Source organism: Eurosta solidaginis, chromosome 4 (genome assembly GCF_040869045.1).
Source record: "Eurosta solidaginis isolate ZX-2024a chromosome 4, ASM4086904v1, whole genome shotgun sequence".
In the NCBI taxonomy this organism is placed as follows: Eukaryota; Metazoa; Arthropoda; class Insecta; order Diptera; family Tephritidae; genus Eurosta; species Eurosta solidaginis.
In genome coordinates, this window is record NC_090322.1 from 177,063,766 (window position 1) to 177,082,936 (window position 19,171).

The following is a 19,171-nucleotide window of genomic DNA, read 5'->3' on the forward strand; positions in this document are numbered from 1 at the left end:
AAATTGTCATCAATATTCTCTAAAGGGAGTCCAAGGAAACTTGCAGTTTCAACAGGGGTGGACCTTAATGAGAGGGGTGTTAGAGGCGTTGGTTCCACATTACAATTAAAGAGATGGTTGGTGCCATGTGGGGACACATTGCAAGCAGGGAATACATTTTGTATGTCGGGGTTGATTCTGGACAGGTAAGAGTTTAACCTGTTACAGTATCCAGATCGAAGTTGAGCTAGAGTGTATGGCGTTTCCCTGGGGAGTATGCGTTCCTCTTCCGCAAGTTTTGGGTACTGTTCTTTGAGTACTGGATTCACCGGGCAATTCCTGGCATAAAGGTCGGACGCCTGTTTGTGGAGGTCGCTGAGGACCTGCTTGTGCTTTTTAGTTTCATACGGCTGAGTTCTCAGGTGCCGTATTTCCTCATAATGCTTACGGAGATGACTCCTTAAGCCCCTGGGCGGTGTTGGCTCATCAATCAGATGTCTCTTGTGATGCCCAGGTTTCTGGGTATTCAACAGCAACTGTTTGGTTAGCATCTCATTTCTCTCCCTGATGGGGAGTCTTCTCGCCTCATTATGTAGGTGGTATTCTGGGGACATAAGAAGACAGCCCGTGACGGTTATGAGAGCAGTATTTTGACAGGCCTGTAGCTTCTTCCAGTGAGTAGTTTTTAGGATTGGCGACCATATAGGGGACGCGTAGCATGCAATCGGCTGGCCAATTGCTTTGTAAGTGGTAATGAGCGTTTCTTTGCCTTTTCCCCAAGTACTGCCAGCAAGAGATTTGAGGATTTTATTACGGCTCTGGATTTTCGGTACGATTGCGGCTGCATGCTCACCAAAATGTAGATCCTGATCAAACGTCACACCCAAGATTTTGGGGTGTAGGAGAGTCGGTAGCATAGTGCCATCGACGTGGATGTTCAAAATGGTCGACATTTGGGACGTCCATGTTGTAAATAAGGTCGCGGTAATGCCAGTTGTCGGTGATAATGCCAGGTTTCGCGAGGCGAAAAAACTGGAGAGATCAGGAGGTAGCCATTTCGGTAAGAGTTCGAGTTGCTTTTTAAAATACCTTCAAAAGTTGCTCATAGTGCGCCTCCCGCAGCGCTTCACTCGTACATGAGTAAATGAAGAAAGATATATCCAAAGCGATGGAAGCGCGGCGCGCTAATTGGAAATCAATAATTATAATAGCCTCTGGTTGCTTATCTTTTGTGTAGCGAGTCAAGAAGTTCGGTGTCCAACAATCGCCATGTCCAATGGCTGCTAAAGGAGCTAGTTTTGAAATAAATAAATTATCTATTAGACATATGTTTGAGTTAAATGTTAAATTAATAATGCCTACAATCCGATGATACGAGCTTGATGAGATCATCATACAGCGTTTTTGGTTGCAAAAACTTTTTGACAATTGTTTGATATTTGGAGGCAGGATACGTTTTCTCAACAGCATCTATTGCAACATTGCATGCTAAACCGAGGAATCCGATGTACCACGAACGTCTAGCCTCACTGTAATAGGTTTCCTGGTAATGGGAAATATAAAATCTTCATAAGTTTGTCGCATGAAACAAAATCATTTTTCCAGCTTACCTCTAAACTCTTTGCCGCCTTCTCGAAATTCTCTGGTTCCAAAGCACGCATTGCTAATGAGGTACCATGGAAACGGCCCAAAGTACGCATTGTTAGTAGGGCATCTTCCAATGATATATATTCTTGACGATTGGGTGCACCATAACCACGATTGGTGACATTCTCTAACGCGATAAAATCATTCTCGCCGTCACAAAATGTTGCATAACATTTTGGATATTCCGTGAAGGGATTGGTGGGTTTGCGACGCGCCTGAAAAGCTTCCCACGCTGGCACAACTTTGGTGTAAAAGTTTATTTCATTGCGAAAGAAATCAGCGGAATGGAAAACTTTTCTGCGAGCAATATTATCGGGCATGCCTTTACATATTAACGGCACTTCAAGTGTGGAGCTAAAATAAAAATAACATTTTGAGTTTAAAGCAATGAGAGTAACTTACATTTTTATGACAGCATGGAACCGAGGAACGCACTATCACAGAATTATTTTCAAATACGAACACTTTTTGTTTGAACGCCCTATTTTAAAATTTATTTCAAAAACTCGCCGATACCAAAACGTCCATAAACAGTAACTCATAACTCGCAAAAACGACTTTTGTCGAAACCAACCGTTAACTCTTCGATAGCAAATCGATAACTCGCCGATAAAAAATCGATAAATCGTCCATAATAAATCGATAACAGCCCCTAACCCGTCGACAAAAGAACAATAAGTTCTGCTTATTTTGCCCGGTATAAAGAGGTAAAAAAGTAAGACTTGCGGTAAATGAGCACAAGGCGCAGCTCTTATCATCTAGGAAAGAATCGACCCCTGCACCTTGGCAACCACGTCACTGTTGAAGGATATAAATTGTGAAAGACTTTTATTTGGGAACCAGCATTAACAGCGAAAACAGTGTCAGCTTAGAAATCAAACGGAGAACTACTCTTGCCAACAACAGAGTATGCAACTAATAAGTTGTTGTTGTGTTAACAGTGCCTCGTCCCTTCAATGGGTGTGGCCACTCACAAATTGTCAACAAAGTCCTCTAAAGGGAGTCCAGAGGGTTAGGGGGCTTAGCGCAATATAAATATTCTCCAACCCAATTATCAACCACGCCTACCCGTGGCGAATCATGTTTCTTTATCATCCGAAGCTCTGGCGACCCCAAGTTCCTCATGGAACTAGGGGGTGGGGCGGAATGGCCTAGAAGTTTCAATGTGGTCCATTTAGATCTTTCCCAAGATGGTCAGGCTTCTACCTTAATGGTGCTTGTTACGGGAACGTACCGGATCTATATCCGGGAAAGGACCATCAACATCGATGACAATCCCCAAACCCTTCGGTCTTTATCACTACACTGTCTTTATCACTACAACAACAGCAACAACAACTAAAAGCTTTTGACAGTCAACCACGGCACCCTGATCCAAGACACAGAAGGCTCACACCTTCCCCCTTGTCTAAAACGATGGACCGCAAATTATCTGAATGGTCGGCAAGTTTCGGTTCAATTTTGGAACGAAATCTCAAAGCCAAGGAAAATTAAACAGAGGGTTCCACAGGTTGATGCGATATCATCGCTTCTGTTTAATTTCTTCATATCTTTCTTCCCCACCAGAAACAGTTACTATCATTTTCTACGCCGACAATTGCACGCTAATTTCTTTGAGGCTGACAAAGTTTTATCACTACAAGCGCTGCATTTTATATCAACCTTTGACCTTGGTGGTGCCACCTTGGAGAATATTTTTATTTTCAGCTTCACCTCAACTCGATATCCAACGTCAGATAATAGCTGGAGAAATGTGCTGGATATGGATTTGAGAATTATAAATTTCACAAAATTTCTTAAAGTTTGGATAATGATCGGATAATGATGTTGAATATCAACAAAGGTTGGAGAAATGTAATTTCGATGTTTGTTGGATACTTTCGAGAATTAGAAATAAAAAATAAATAAAAATAAGTTGCGGTGTAATCCCGAGAATATTTAAGCCGAATATAGTTTCAATTTGTGTCGCGCTACTTTTTCATTTTTACTACCGATTGGCCAATATTTGGAGTAGCACGACGCATATTGGAAGAGAGGCTCGGCCTCAATTTTCTCGGAGGAAAGTATATCGCTCAAGGACGGGTTGCTTTTGTGAAGTAGCAGTGCTTCGCCCCATCCAATAGGTGCGACCGATCACAAATTGTCATCAATGTCCTCTAACGGCAGTCGGGGTTGGTTCTGAATAGGTAAGAGTTTAACCTGTTATAGTATCCAGATCGAAGTTGAGCTAGAGTGACGCGCGTTTCCCTAGGGAGAGTGCGCGCATGGTATTTATTTTTATTTTCACTTGTATTTTTGGATATACGGCAATACATATTATATTTTCAGTAGATTTACTTTATTCTATTTCCAAATTCACATATAATATGATGTAGATGTAGATAACTTGACTTTATATGCGCATAATAGCTCGTACTTACCCATCACTTTTTACGCCATAAACTGTTAGTCGAAAAACTTTGCTCAAATATGAATCGCCTTTTTTGAATCCTTCACCGAATTGGTACGAAGTGTGTTTGGTACCACCCGCCTTCTGGATGATTTCATCTAAGGTTTTCTCAGTAAATTTTGTTGAAATATCTGATAGACTCATATTTGTGTTATATTATCTGTAAGAATAAATTTTAATAATACTTATTATTTTGTGCGAAGCTGAGTTGTACTAATGAACTGTCTAGTTATAGCACTGAATGATTAGCCGGTACTATGCTTCGTAACTGAGAAAACTGGTGGATGCATGTAAGTATTTGTATGTACATATGTAAAAACATATATAGGTATTGGGGTCCTCAAAAATTACCGAACAGATAATGAGTGCTTGGCGTTTTTATATCAATTGTTTAATTTGTTGATACCAGGGCCCGCCAGAAAGGCGATTAATTGGCTTTTACTTTTTGAACCACAAATTAAGCTCAAATCTTTTTTTTTCAATCAAATACACAATTGAAAACTGAAATTTTATGTTTCGAGTCATGATTCAATTACTAGAGGTTTGTTCTCCAATGATGACAGAGCTTTGACACTCCCAAATTTAAAAATCTGGACGAGGCGGTTAAAAAAAAAATTATTTTTTTTCAGATAAATAAAAAAAAAAGTATGTCTTTAGCTTTAACATTAAAGTACGTGTATTTAGAATATGACTAGCTTTACCAGGCGCACGTAGTAACGCCCGAGATCGAATGGATGTTGCGTTATTTTTTCTGTTTTGTTTGTTGATAATTTAATTTATTGTTCTGTAAATTGAATTGAATTTTGTACGCATATTTGGTGAAATTTTCTATTAAAACATTTTATTCTTGTATCTTCTTGTATCTTATTTTATATTATTGTATTGCTTTTACCGCTGATGATTGTTGCTTTGATTACATTCCGAAGAAGCATGACTGGTGAGCCAATTTTCAAAGTTGATATATGCGCAGGCATTCCTTTTGGTTCTAAGGAGTATAGAAATTCATTTGGATAATTCACAATTTTATCTTCATCTGTAACTGTGTCGATCGATTTATATTTCGTCACTTCACCAGGAAATTGATTTTGAAAGCGATCATTGATTTTGTTAACATGATCATTTTTGGGAGCTAAGATAGTTCTTTCGCATAGCCAAAAAACAAAAACATTTAAATTTAAAATTCTTTATTCTGAAATATGAAAAACTTTCGTCTTGATCGAAGGAACCTCGAGCCAAAATTTGGTGATGATCGAAGTATAGCAAACACGTTTTCATAGGGAACACACAAACAGAATTTGATTTTTATAGAAGATGTAGATAGACAACTATCGTGGAATCAGCCTTCTTAATATCGCATATAAGGTTCTTTCAAGTGTATTGTGCGAAAGATTGAAGCCCACCGTGAACCGGCTGATTTGACCTTATCAGTGCGGCTTCAGACCTGGTAAATCTACCATCGACCAGATTTTCACAATGCGCCAAATCTTGGAAAAAAGCCGTGAAAAGAGAATCGACACACATCACCTCTTCGTCGACTTTAAAGCCGCCTTGGACAGCACGAAAAGGAGCTGCCTATATGTCGCTATGTCTGAATTTGGTTTCCCCGCAAAACTTATACGGCTGTGCAAAATGACGTTGAGCAACACCATCAGCTCAGTCAGAATTGGGAAGGACCTCTCCGAGCCGTTCGAAACTAAATGAGGTTTCAGACAGGGTGACCCCCTATCGTGCGATTTCTTTAATTTGATGCTGGAGTAAATTATACTAGCTGCAGAACTTAACCGCACTGGAACAATATACTATAAAAGCGTGCAATTACTGGCATATGCTGATGACATTGATATCATCGGTCTAAACACCCGCGCTGTTAGTTCTGCTTACTCCAAGCTGGAAAAAGAAGCGGTAAAGATGGGTTTGATGGTGAATGAGGACAAAACGAAGTACCTGCTGTCATCGAGCAAAGAGTCAGCGCATATGCGCCTTGGCAACCACGCTACTGTTGGCAGCCATAATTTCGAAATAGTAAAAGACTTCGTTTATTTGGGAACCAGCATCAACACTAGCAACAACATCAGCACTGAAATCCAGCGAAGAATCAATCTTGCCAATAAATGCTACTTTGGACTAGGTAGGCAATTGAAAAGTAAAGTCCTCTCTCGGCGAACGAAAATCATACTCTACAAGTCACTTATCGTACCCGTCCTGCTATATGGGGCAGAAGCATGGACCATGACAACAGCAGATGAAGCGGCTTTGGGAGTGTTCGAGAGAAAAGTTCTTCGAAAGATTTATGGACGTCTACGCGTTGGCGATGGCGAGTACCGAAGAAGATTTAATGATGAGCTGTACGAGCTATACGCAGACATCAACATAGTCCAGCGAATTAAAACGCAGCGGCTGCGATGGCTAGGCCATGTTATGCGAATGAAAGATGATGCTCCGGCCAAGAAAGTGTTTCTATCGGAACCCGCCTATGGAAGCAGAGGTAGAGGGCGGCCCCCACTCCGTTGGAAGGACCAGGTGGAAAACGATTTAAACTCCCTTGGTGTGACCAATTGGCGCCGGTTGGCGGAGCGAAGGAGCGACTGGCGCGCCTTGTTGGACGGCCATAACCGTTTAGACGGTTAAGCGCCAATTAAGTAAGTAAGTAAGATAGACTGAAGCTAAACAATTTTTTTAACAGCGGCAGATTACTAAACGTCCAAAAGGCATAACAGCTAAACTCAACAATGCAGTCAAACTTTAGATGTTAAAATAACTTAAGTTTGTACGGCAGCCATAGTTTTTCCCCATTCCACAACATTTTACTGGAGGTTTTAGGACTTAACGTCACATAGCTCCTTACCAATTTTAATTATCCTACCATTACGACATCCAGATATATGCAGTATAATATATTCCATTTGTATGGGAGGTGCCACGCCCTCTTTTCCCCAATTCCATATTTTCTTGGTGGTGTTTAGGATTGACCTCAAATAACTCCTTACTGAATTTCAATGTTCTGGCATGTATACCTTCAAAGTTATGCAGTACCAAAGATTCCATTTGAATGGGAGATTCCACGCCCCCTTTTTCCAAATTCCGGATTTTCTTGGTGGTGTTAGGGATTGACCTCATATAACTCCTTACTGAATTTCAATGTTCTGGCATGTATAACTTCAAAGTTATGCAGTACCAAAGATTCCATTTGAATGGGAGGTTCCACGCCCCCTTTTTCCCATTTCCGCCTTTTCTTGGTGGTGTTAGGGATTGACCTCATATAACTCCTTACTGAATTTCAATGTTCTGGCATGTATACCTTCAAAGGTATGCAGTACCAAAGATTTCATTTGTATGGGAGGTGCCACGCCCCTTTTATATATCGAAATTATTTTTAGCCTAAAACCTTCCCGTTGATCGAAGGAACCCATAACCAAAATTTGGTGATGATAGATGTGTGGGAAATACGTTTCCATAGCGAACACACACACACACAGAATTTGATTTTTATATATATATATGACTAAACCTATTTGGGATTTCAAAATCAACTTACCATCATCTCTCCTTCCTGTATCTTTCCTAAAAATTTGATGGCAATCTGTCAATCCGTTCTCGAGTTATGGAGTGACAATCAAAATGTACACTTCTTTTTATATATATAGATATGAAAAAGGTTACATTAAAAACTCAAGCGCATGCGTCGGCTTTTCTTTGCCATTTCATCTAAAACTTCATCAACGGTAACAATTTGATCACGGTGAATGCTTAGTGATGCACAGCCATTCAATCGATTTTCACTCATCGTGTTTCTCAAATAGTTTTTAATCAGCCTAAGAGTTGAAAAAGATCTCTCGTTCGTTGCCGTTGTTACTGGAAGCGTACACAAGATTGTGAACATTAGGAAAAGCCACAGAATCGCAACCCCCCGTCGCTACGCCCCTGCTGTCAAATAGTAGCTGACAGGGAGAATGGCTGTCGCGAATGGCCAGAGAATGGAAGAAAGGTTTGTTTTTTGCTCGCGGTTATTAAATTGAAGTGCCATGAATTCCTCCTTTGTGTTTCAAATCAGCTTTTCTTTTAAATGTGTATACAGAAAATCATTCTACATATTGTCACGGATATTAGCATCACTAAGCTATACCATCACTAAGGCGATGCTAAGGCCATGCTAAGCGGTATTTACGTCAATAATCAAATCATGTATACACATATATAAGGCAGCCGAGAGATGTCACACACAGATGCATTTACTTATACGCCTATGTGTGTGCGACAGACTGTAAACTACAAACTCACATACATCTGAGAGACGCTGAAAAGTAGACAATTGTAAACAAGTAGAAACTATATGAGAACTATAAACACACGAAATAGTTGGTAAGTTCTGGAAATAGAAGAGCCTAGATGTATGCAGCGTAAACTATAAAAGCGGCGCAAGCGAGTAAAGCGCCAAATACACGACACGAACATTTCCGCGAACATTCCCGTTATGTCATGTTTCTGCGACCTTTTCTGTCGTGTATGGTGGTGTTTGCCAGTTCGCGCAAATGTTCGCCAAAAATCAAAAAATTTTAATTTTTGGCGAACATTTTCGCGAACTGTTCGTGCGTGTATGGCGAAATAGCTCATAATAGTAGTCATTGTACAGGTCTACAAGTAGGATATGTAGCAGCACGCACATACACAGCCACGCTCACCTGATAAAATGCTTCTTCTTGTTCGTTTTTTTTGTGGATGCTATTTGGCACTGTTGTACTTCTTAGGACCAAACAAAGTTTAGTAGCTGCTATCGAAAACTGCTTAAAATTTTTTTTTTCTTATATTACAAAGAAATATACTTATTTACTTTCAAACGAGCACTTAATTACATCTCTCTTTAATAACCATATATTTTGGACAATTTTAATTAACAAATTGTGATACTTTTTTACGGGGACGATTGCTAAAACACGACCAAAACCGTCGGGGGAGGTATTAATAGACGCGTTTTTGCCTCGCTTCCAAAAATTCGAATACTTTTTTTCTTCGGACTATTGACAACAGGACAAAACGCGTCTATTCATTTTTCTTTCCGCTTTTTTGGACGGGTTATTGCAGTCGACCTCGGTTTCAAACTGTTTTTCGCGGAGAACTTTTGAACGGGTAGAAAAACTTAACTCCCGTGTTTGTATTCTTAATACTGAAATAACTACGCGTTCTCAGATACCCCAATTGAAGACTTTTTTATAATTTTCTGAAGGACCCACATGGGTGCACTTAAAATTTCCTACTAAATTCGTTAAAAGAAATTTACCATCACAGCAACCCATATCTGATATTCCGATCCCTTTTTTGCTTCCCTGTGTCGCTTTCGACGAAGCAACCCCGGTAATTTTGACACTTCGTTCAGTGTCAAAACTCATGTTCCACGCAGGTTCCACTGGGTTCCACGCTAGTTTGACACTGACCGAAGTGTCAAACTGCCGTGTGTTAGAAAGGGAAAGAAATTGTTTCCCTCTCATACATATCATACTTGTAAACCTGTACAATGATCGTAGTAATTTCTGAACGGAACAGACGTGCGCGGAAAAGTAAAATGGACAATAAAAAATTTCTGAGTGAATTTATTGAAATGTATAAATCTTTGCCATCATTGTGACAAGTAAAAAGCAAAGATTATTGTAATAGATTAAAAAGAATAATGATTATGCGACTTTAATCGAAAAATTAAAAGAAGTAGATCCTGATGCCACAAAGGAAACTGTTATAAAAAAAATAAGTAGTGATGAGGGGGAATCGCTTCTCTCATTATTGTATCCCGTTTCGTTATGAGTGGCAAAATTTTTTGTAAAAGTTGGTCAAATGTTGCCTTGCTCATACGAACGTAATTTTTAAAATCATTTTGTGACGTGAATTCCAGTTCTTTAATAAGCTCACTTCGTCCAAGAACTGCTCGTTTTTTAAACCATTCTTTGCACCAAATTCTTTTTTTGCGATCTTCTCTCTTTTTTTTACGCTTAATTGCCACAGCGAGCAATATTGCTGCAGCACAATTGTTGTCCGTATTCATCGCTGTCTGAAAGAGAACTAATGTTCGGCCTAAAGTTCGTATGGTGTATGGCCAAAGCTGCGAACAAGATTGCGGAATGTTCGCGGAAATGTTCGTGTCGTGTATTTGGCGCTTAAGAAGTAATTCAGTTTGATTTCAGCTGTCAAGCAGTTTCGATTAAGACGCTATCTAGCGAGCTATAGCAGTATTATTTTGAAAGTCAGTTCATTTGAGCTATCAATCAGTTTGGTTATTAAGCAAGCTATTCGTTGCACAGTTTGAGTGTTATTGTGAAGTACTTTAATAAAGGCCATTTTGCATTATTACATATTGGAGTTATTTATTCAACAGTTTAGTGATTCGAACTTAGCAGAGTAAATTCGTTACAATTGGTGTCAGAAGAGGAATTGTTGAATAAATTCCAGAGGACAACAAGGACATGGCAAAGTTCAGTGAATTGAAGATCCAGCAACTAAAGAAGGAGTTGGAGAGCCGTGGATTGAATACAAGCGGCGTTAAACTTGAACTTCAGGCACGGCTACGAGAGGCAATGGAAGCAGAAGGAATTGATGTGGAAGAGTATGTCTTTCATCTTGATGGCGAGGAGACAACAAAAATTGAAGAGAAAAACGAAACATCGCAGACGGTTACCAGCACAGACTTAAACATGATATTGGCTGCAATATCTGCACAAACATCGACAGTAGCATCAATGTCGTCGCAAATGTCAGAAATGTCGTCACAAATGTCGTCACAACTAGAATCGCAGGAGAACCGTATAACAGCGAAGATTGAAGCACAGGAAACACAAATTTCATCACAACTGGAAGAACAGAAGACATATATGGCATCCCAACTGGCAGAGCAGAAGACATATATGGCATCCCAACTGGAATCACAGGAGGCACGTATTTCAGAAATGACGTCGCAAGTGTCATCTCAACTGGAAGACCAAAAGACATATATGGCATCTCAATTGGAAGCGCAAGAGGCAAGTATATCTGAAATGTCGGCAGAAATTTTGGAACAGGTATCATCAAAACTGGAAGCGCAGGATGCAAAAATGGCTCAATTTCAGGCAGAAGTAGATGATTTAAAAGGTCGTATGGAGCAATTACAACTAAATCGCCCAGCTGTTTCAGCAAGCAATCCAAAGGTAAAAACACCATCCTTTGACGGTTCTGTTTCTTTCCAGGTCTTTAAGCTACAGTTTGAGAAGACCGCGGCAGTGAACAACTGGAATGCGGAAGATAAAGTTGCTGCACTCTTCGTAGAATTGAAAGGACCAGCTGCCGAAATCTTACAGACTATTCCAGAGTACGAGCGGAACAGTTATGAAGCATTGATGGCCGCTATCGAGAGACGTTACGGAAGCGAGAATAGAAAATAGATATTCCAAATTGAGTTGCAAAACCGTCACCAAAGAGCGAATGCGACTTTGCAAGAGTTTGCGTCGGATATTGAAAGGCTAGCACATTTAGCGAATGCGGACGCACCCGTGGAGTACACTGAAAGGGTAAAGATTCAGAGCTTTATAAATGGCATACGGGACGTCGAAACAAAGCGAGCTACATACGCAAACCCAAACCCCAACATTCGCAGAAACGGTGTCACAAGCTCTGATTCAGGAAACAGCGTCGCTTCTGTGTAAGCCAGTTTTCAAAGCACGCCGTGTGGAAGTAGAAAGGCCAGAGTGGGTAGACGCAATATTGGAGGCGCTGAAAGGATCGCAAAAGCGGAGTGAAAAAGTTACCAAATGCTTCAAATGCCGGAAGTCCGGTCACATTGCACGTCATTGCGATCTTGGTCCTAATAGTTCCAACAATGGGGGTGGCCGTAAACGCAAAGCTGGAGGAAATGAGCAAGAGCGTGTCGGATGTAAAGAACGAAAACTTGCCCCGGCTATTGAATGTCCTGTGATATCTGTGTCGCAAATAGGAAGGAAATCAAGCAGTCTTACCGTCAGAGGGAATGTGGATGGCAAGGAGCGTGTACTGACTGTAGATACGGGCGCATCTCATTCCTTGATCCGATCTGACTTGGTCAACAGGAGAGTAAAACCGTTACCTGGAGCGAGGTTGCGTACGGTCACTGGCGAGTATAACCAAGTCCGGGGGGAAGTGATCTGTGAAGTCTTAATTGGGAAGGTCATGGTTTTACGCAAATTCGTTTGTTGATTGTTGATGAAGTTATATTGGGAGTGGATTTCTTGGTTGACCATGACATCAAGATCGATATGCAGAGAAGGGTGATGCATTATGAGAACCAAGATGTGCCACTTAACTTCAGTTTGGAAAAAGGGTTCAGCAGTAAGCGAGTGCTGGTGGAGGAGATTCGACAGAGACTACGAAAGTCAAGGAAAGTAGATCGAGCAAAGGTTGATGGATCGAATGGGCCAAATAAAGCGAAACCAAAAGTACCTGCGAGAAAAACACTGGCTTTGACAAACCCTAATGGATGCACTAAAACGATTGAAAGAATTTTCCAGAAAGAATGCAAGGGTGGTTTCAAGCCAGCGCGTACTACTGTTGTGAAACGTCAAGACGATACTGATGATGCAAAGTCAATTCGTCAAGATCAAGCTCTGTGAAGTAGTTCTTCATTGGCCAAGCAACAGAGTGCGAGAGAACGATCCAGGATAATGAGTAGTAAGATGAAATACAGGTACGACAACAAGAATAATTCGGAAGGTTTCTTGGAGGGAGATTTGGTACTGTTGTACAACCCTCACCGGCGGAAAGGTGTTCCTTCCAAATATTGGTGCAGTTGGGAAGGCTCGTACAAAGTTGTAAAAAGGATCAGTGATGCCATCTACCGCATACAAACAATTGGGAAACCACGAAATAGAAGATTGGTTCATTTGGCTAGTAGCGGTTAGATCGAGAGATTCGTCTGATCGGGACGATCAGACTTAGGTGGAGGGCAGTGTCACGGATATTAGCATCACTAAGGCGATGCTAAGGCCATGCTAAGCGGTATTTACGTCAATAATCAAATCATGTATACACATATATAAGGTAGCCGAGAGATGTCACACAAAGATGCATTTACTTATACGCCTATGTGTGTGCGAGACACTGTAAACTACAAACTCACATACATCTGAGAGACGCTGAAAAGTAGACAATTGTAAACAAGTAGAAACTATATGAGAACTATAAACACACGAAATACTTGGTAAGTTCTGGAAATAGGAGAGCCTAGATGTATGCAGCGTAAACTATAAAAGCGGCGCAAGCGAGTAAGAAGTAATTCAGTTTGATTTGAGCTGTCAAGCAGTTTCGATTAAGACGCTATCTAGCGAGCTATAGCAGTATTATTTTGAAAGTCAGTTCATTTGAGCTATCGATCAGTTTGGTTATTAAGCAAGCTATTCGTTGCACAGTTTGAGTATTATTGTGAAGTACTTTAATAAAGGCCATTTTGCATTATTACATATTGGAGTTATTTATTCAACAGTTTAGTGATTCGAACTTAGCAGAGGGTTGCAAATAAAAGGATTTGCAAGTAAATTCGTTACAATATTAATATTCATTTCTAAAATCATGTTAAAAGATTAAATTTGAGTAGCCGGTTATGCAAAAATGCAATATACGAGTCCTCTAGAAAAATTTTTGAAAAATACCATTGAGCAAATGATTTAAGTAATCGAACAGCGATTTAACAGGTGATCCAGGCTGTTTACTATTTTGAACATTTTTATCAAACATTCGCCACTTGTATGAATTCACAATGGTAGTGATAATAAATTTGTAAATACCAACAGGTTTTGGAAGAGTAATTCATTTTCTACTAAATATTTCATGAATTGACAAATTAATGGGTTTTTATCTCTAAATTTGTTTCAAATACTCCCTATCTGAGCATAAGTTCAATGCATTTTGACATAAGAGCGAGTTAATGAAAAGCATTGTGAGATAATGCGTTCTTCAATCTTATTATAATGTTGTTGTTGTTGTAGCGATAAGGACACTCCCCGAGTCTTGGTCATTTGTCGGATACGGTACGTTCCGGTACCAAGCCCGAACAGCTAGGGAACGACTTGGTATGACCACATTTGACCTTCTTAGGGTTAGGTTAGAGTGGCTGCCTCCGCTGTCCGATCGGAGACTCACGTAGGCCGTTGTGGCACGTTGTGTTACCACGCGGGGGCCCCTATTTCCTATTACCCTACTTTCGAAGAAGAGGTAGAAAGTTTAGACCCCAGTGAGGCTAAACCAGCGCGTTTGCCTAATGAAACGCAAGATGTCGTTTGGGTTTATAGATTCAAGCTCCGCAAGGCACCCAAAAGAGTGTCTGTGGAGGCATTGGTATCTGGTTTTTGACAGTGCGGGACAGTGGCACAGATAGTGCTCAACGCTTTCTATCTCCTCCTCGGCCCTACAGCTGCGACAGAAGTCATGAGACAGTGACCTGTAAGAAGACACACTAGTGGGCTTATAGAGATACGGTTTAACAATATCACCGATCGCGATCTCTTTTCATCCAGATTAGGCCAGATTTGCTTGGATATACTAGATGTAGGTTCCCTCGCCCATCTGGCGTTTGCCTGATCCGTGAAAAGAGATCGCAGGTGGTATTTGCAAGTGTTTAGAGGAGGGCTGGCCCAACCAGCGGAGGTTGTTGTTTGCAAGTTGGTGCCTTCCCTAGCTAGCTCATCCGCGGCGCAGTTTCCTGAGATGTCACAGTGGCCAGGAACCCATATTATGCTTAGGTTGCAATTTTCAGCTAGTTTGTTGAGGGTTTCTCTGCACTTCAATGCCACTAGTGACGAGGTGTTACTGCATTGCAGGGATTTTATGGCAGCTTGGCTGTCAGAGAAAATTGAAATAGAATTGGTTACCTGCAGGTTAGCAAGATAGCGGGCTGCGTCCCAGATAGCTATGAGTTCAGCCTGAAATACACTGCAGTGATCAGGTAGGCGAAAGCTCTCGCTTAGATAGAGCTTCTCCGAGAATATCCCGCTGCCGACTCTGTTGTTTAGTTTAGAGTCATCTGTAAAAACGGAGATTTCGTGTGATCCCGGCTCCACGCCGTTTGCCCACTCGTTCCTCTCTGGGATTCTTGTGGAAAATTTGTTGTCCCAGCAAGGGGGCGATGTTATATGGTCCAATTTCAAGAAGGTTTCGGGGACTTGCTTCAGGATCCGGGTGTGACCAAACCTGCAGTCCCTCCATGGTTCGATAGCGTTGAGCCTTGCCGCGTTGCAGGAGGCACAGTATCTACCATATAGATCAGTTGTGAGAAGGAATAATATGGTTTCAAGAGCTTTGGTGGGAGTGGAGGGAAGGGCACCGTTGGTGAGCATTGCCGCCATCCTCTGCACTCTCGTTACTTTACTCTTGTTAGATTCGATATCGAGTGCCGTCCACCATACGGTGACGGCGTAGAAGAGTATGGGTCTCACCACTGCCGTATAGATCCAATGGACTATGCGTGGCTGGAGACCCAACCTTTTTCCGATTGCCGACTTACAAGCGTAGAGAGCCATTGTGGCTTTCCTGGATCGTTCCTCCACATTTCGCTTCCAGTCAAGCTTCCTGTCTAGAATAACTCCGAGATATTTAACCTCGGTAGAGAGTTTGATATCCTTCCCGTTTAGGGACGGGAGGGTAAATTCCGGTATACTGCGTTTGCGGGTAAAAAGCACCATCTCAGTTTTTTCACTGCTGATGCTGAGTCCGCATTCCATAGACCAAGTGTTTGTTAGATTAAGAGCATTTTGCAAGAGTTCGCCAAGCACCGGAAGGTGTTTGCCGGTAACTGTTAAGGCTATGTCATCGGCATATGCAATGACTTGGCATCCGGTGGGCTGTGGTATAGATAACAGAGCGTTCACCGTCAGGTTCCATAGTAGAGGAGAAAGAACGCCCCCCTGGGGGGTTCCTCTGTTGGTGTACCTTATTAACGATGAGCTGCCCAGCTCAGAGATAATGATTCTCTTGTTTAGAAGGAGCTCGACGAATTTCACAAGAGGCTCTTCCACCCCTAGTGAACGTAGAGATTTTGTGACCGCTGCTGGGAGAACGTTGTTGAAGGCTCCTTCTATGTCGAGAAAGATACCCAGCGTAAATTCTTTAAAGCAAGACCCTTCTCTATCTTAGTAGTGATAGCATGTAGAGCTGTCTCTACGGATTTGTCCTTAGAGTAGGCGTGTTGGTTGTTAGAGATTAGTACCTTATTTACCGATCGTCTAATGTAGGCGTCCAGCAATCGTTCTAGAACTTTTAGGAGGAAGGAGGTCAGACTTATTGGTCTGAAATCCTTCGGACGATATCCTGCCTCCTTTGGGTATGAAGACTACCTTTGCGTTAGTCCATTCCGTGGGGATATAGACCAGGTTGAGGCAAGCCTTGTAGATTTTAGCTAGCAGCGGGCTTATAAGATCGCTCACAGCTTGCAATTCAGCGGGAAATATTCCATCCGTTCCCGGAGATTTGAAGGGTTTAAAGGACTTGATTGCCCAGATAACTCCTTTTTCGCTTACAATGTGGTCCAGGGGTTGAAATGGCCCTGGGTTAGATTGCGTGTTTAAGATGTATGGTTGAGATCTGCAGCGTGGAAAGTGAGGCGCTTCATCAGCTGTTAGCGGTAGGCTCGGCCTACCGTGAGAAGCGTTCTTTAGGAGAGTAGAGGATAGGACTTTTTTATAAAGGTTCCAGTCCGTACGTCTCCTATTCCTGTAAGCCACCTAGCCACCTCCTTCCTGTTTGAGGTGATGAAGGTTGGTTTGTCTCCAGAGTTGCAAATACTTAGATTGTTACTTATAATAGAATCAAAAAGAGACTCACCCCTACTGTTAATGTCGGTAGAGCCCCAAGCAGTGGTATGTGCATTGGCATCGGCCCCAATTATTATCGGGAACCCTTTACTGTGGGCCTCCCGTACCGCTTTGCAGAGCCGGACCTGCACAGACGTTGGGCGATCGTGCGAGAGATATGCGGACATCAGCCAAATTGTTTGCCCCTGTAACTCGAGGCTAATACAGGTAAAGTCCTCGTCGCAAAAAATAGATAGTAAAATAAATACTAGATTTTTCTTTACTAGAATACAAGATCTGATTCTACCTGTCACGGGCGGTATCACCAGCTGGTAGTCCTTAGAAAAGAGTCCACAGACCTTGCTGCCAACGACCCAAGGCTCCTGGACTAGAACGACGTCCTCATACGTTGTGCTGAGGCGCAAGATTAGGGCAGCCGAGGCTGCCTTAGAATGGTGCAGGTTTATCTGCAGTACCTGCGCGCCCTTTACGGTTCGTTTGCGGCATCGACGTCCATCCTCTGCTGATCCGCATCGTCGGATGCCTCCTCTACGATAGTATCGTCGAATTCGGCATCCGACGGGTCGGATTCCAGCAGAAGCTGCTCGTCCATGCCCGTAAAGAACTGGCCCGCAAACTCAGATACCGAGAGTGTATCGCTCTCGGCATCCGGAGTGCAGCGTGCCAGTTCGATATCGGCCCCATGTCCACTCAAGGTGTTGCATGGGTCCGTGAGATTCATTGTGGCGGTTGCGGATTCGCTCGAGGCGGTATCCCCAATCACCAGATCCTCCGGCGCGGTGGCGGTCCCTTCCCCAGTGCCATGGGCAGCAGATCCACTCGGGGTGTTTCTGTCTGACCCCTCGCCCTGAGGTACAGGCTCAGCCTCGTCCGGTGTTTTGCTCCTTCGTACCATCCCTTCGAATTTTCAACGTGATGGAGTAGAAGCCGTAGCTTAATACTCCACCACATTCGTCAAGCCAAGGGAGAGAAGCCTCGTTTATGATGAAGCCAACATAACGCTGCTTCGCCCTTGTCTCGCCGACCCGGACTATCTTCCAATCGCTCGAAGGTAGCCCCTGATTCGACTTCGTGATGGTATCCAGGATCTCGCCAGGATCCGCTATGCCGTCTGGGACCGAGGCCCAAGCTCTCGGTCTGTTCGGAATTTCTTCCACACCGACCGCATCCAACCTGGCCCCAGGCCACAGCTGTCCTAGCGAAGCTATGGCGAGTTTGTAGAGCTTGCACGAGCGCTCATCGGCGCAGGAGACAAGCTTGACCCTACCCTGGTACCAGCCGGCCCCGGATACTTGGCCATTATGTCCTTAAAGATCCTGAGAAGGCCGTTAAGGACATCCTTCCAGTTATCCGGTGTCATGTTCCCATCCGGGTGACCGCGGTTCAAAACCGCCAGCGTAAAGTTGGCCTTAGCCGCCTCGCTGAAGGTTTTGGTCAGGGCAGGGGGTGTAGAGGTCGAAGGCCGGTGCCTTTTGGGATCGCTAGAGGCATTTCCTATAGACCTTTGTCTCGTAAGGGCCGGCATCTTCGGGTCAGAAGGTAGTTTGGTGGCAGAAGAGGACCTTCTAGGCCAACCCCCGGATAAACCGTTAATATAAAATATTTAGGATGGGAAAGTGGTAAATACCGAAATGGTAAATACCCGGTAAAAATGGGTAAATACCCAAATATTTACCCAAAAGAAGGGTAAAAATAATCTTTTGGAAAATATGGGAAACAAACACACAAATTCAATCCGAAATGTACCCAATTTGTTCTATATTGGTGGGTAGTTATCCATTACGCTATCGGTTGAATTAGTGTTAATCTGTAATCCAACATTTTTCAAAAATATTTAGCCAATAATGCATGCCGTTGCAAAAATTTAAGTTTACCCAGTAAACATTTTAAGTCAAAAAAGAGTCGGAAAATTATATAAATTGAAGTGTTTACAGTCGGTATGTGCTCATTTGGGAGGCCGAAACCATATCATATCATTTGAGCCTAAACAAGAGTCCGACATAAGTCTTGAAACGAGTTTAAACAGCTCATATTTACTCTACTGGAACTCTCCGGCGACATTTTTAACTCTAATAAACTCTGATTATCTGACACCTTTATGGCCTATTTATTAGGCATCGTCAGCGCTTATTGGGGTCATAGATAGTTCGACACACCTGGACAGAGCGTGGCAACTTTGCGGTCACATTCAAAATGTCGAGAAACTTCCATGAGCGGAAAAACCTCGACGCTTATACAAAAAAAGAATAGCAAGGGTAACAATAATGTAATTCATTTTGTATTAAAATGAAAAATTGTCGTAACA

At 42.3% G+C, this 19,171-nt stretch overlaps 1 protein-coding gene across 4 annotated transcripts in view; it reads right to left on the reverse strand.

Annotated features, from left to right (window-relative positions):
* LOC137250708 (uncharacterized) overlaps nucleotides 1-19,171 on the reverse strand; it is a 201,602-nt gene that overhangs the window by 162,215 nt on the left and 20,216 nt on the right. For all 4 annotated transcript variants that reach the window (XR_010953051.1, XR_010953050.1, XR_010953049.1 and 1 more), the window contains exons 2-5: nucleotides 4,047-4,235; nucleotides 1,590-1,980; nucleotides 1,342-1,522; nucleotides 1,069-1,271 (exon numbers count right to left, since the gene is read on the reverse strand). Coding sequence is in view for 1 of the 4 variants with exons in the window: in XM_067783967.1 (XP_067640068.1) it covers nucleotides 1,069-1,271; nucleotides 1,342-1,522; nucleotides 1,590-1,980; nucleotides 4,047-4,219 (948 nt within the window). In the remaining 3 variants the exon portion in view is untranslated. The remainder of the gene's footprint in view (nucleotides 1-1,068; nucleotides 1,272-1,341; nucleotides 1,523-1,589; nucleotides 1,981-4,046; nucleotides 4,236-19,171) is intronic.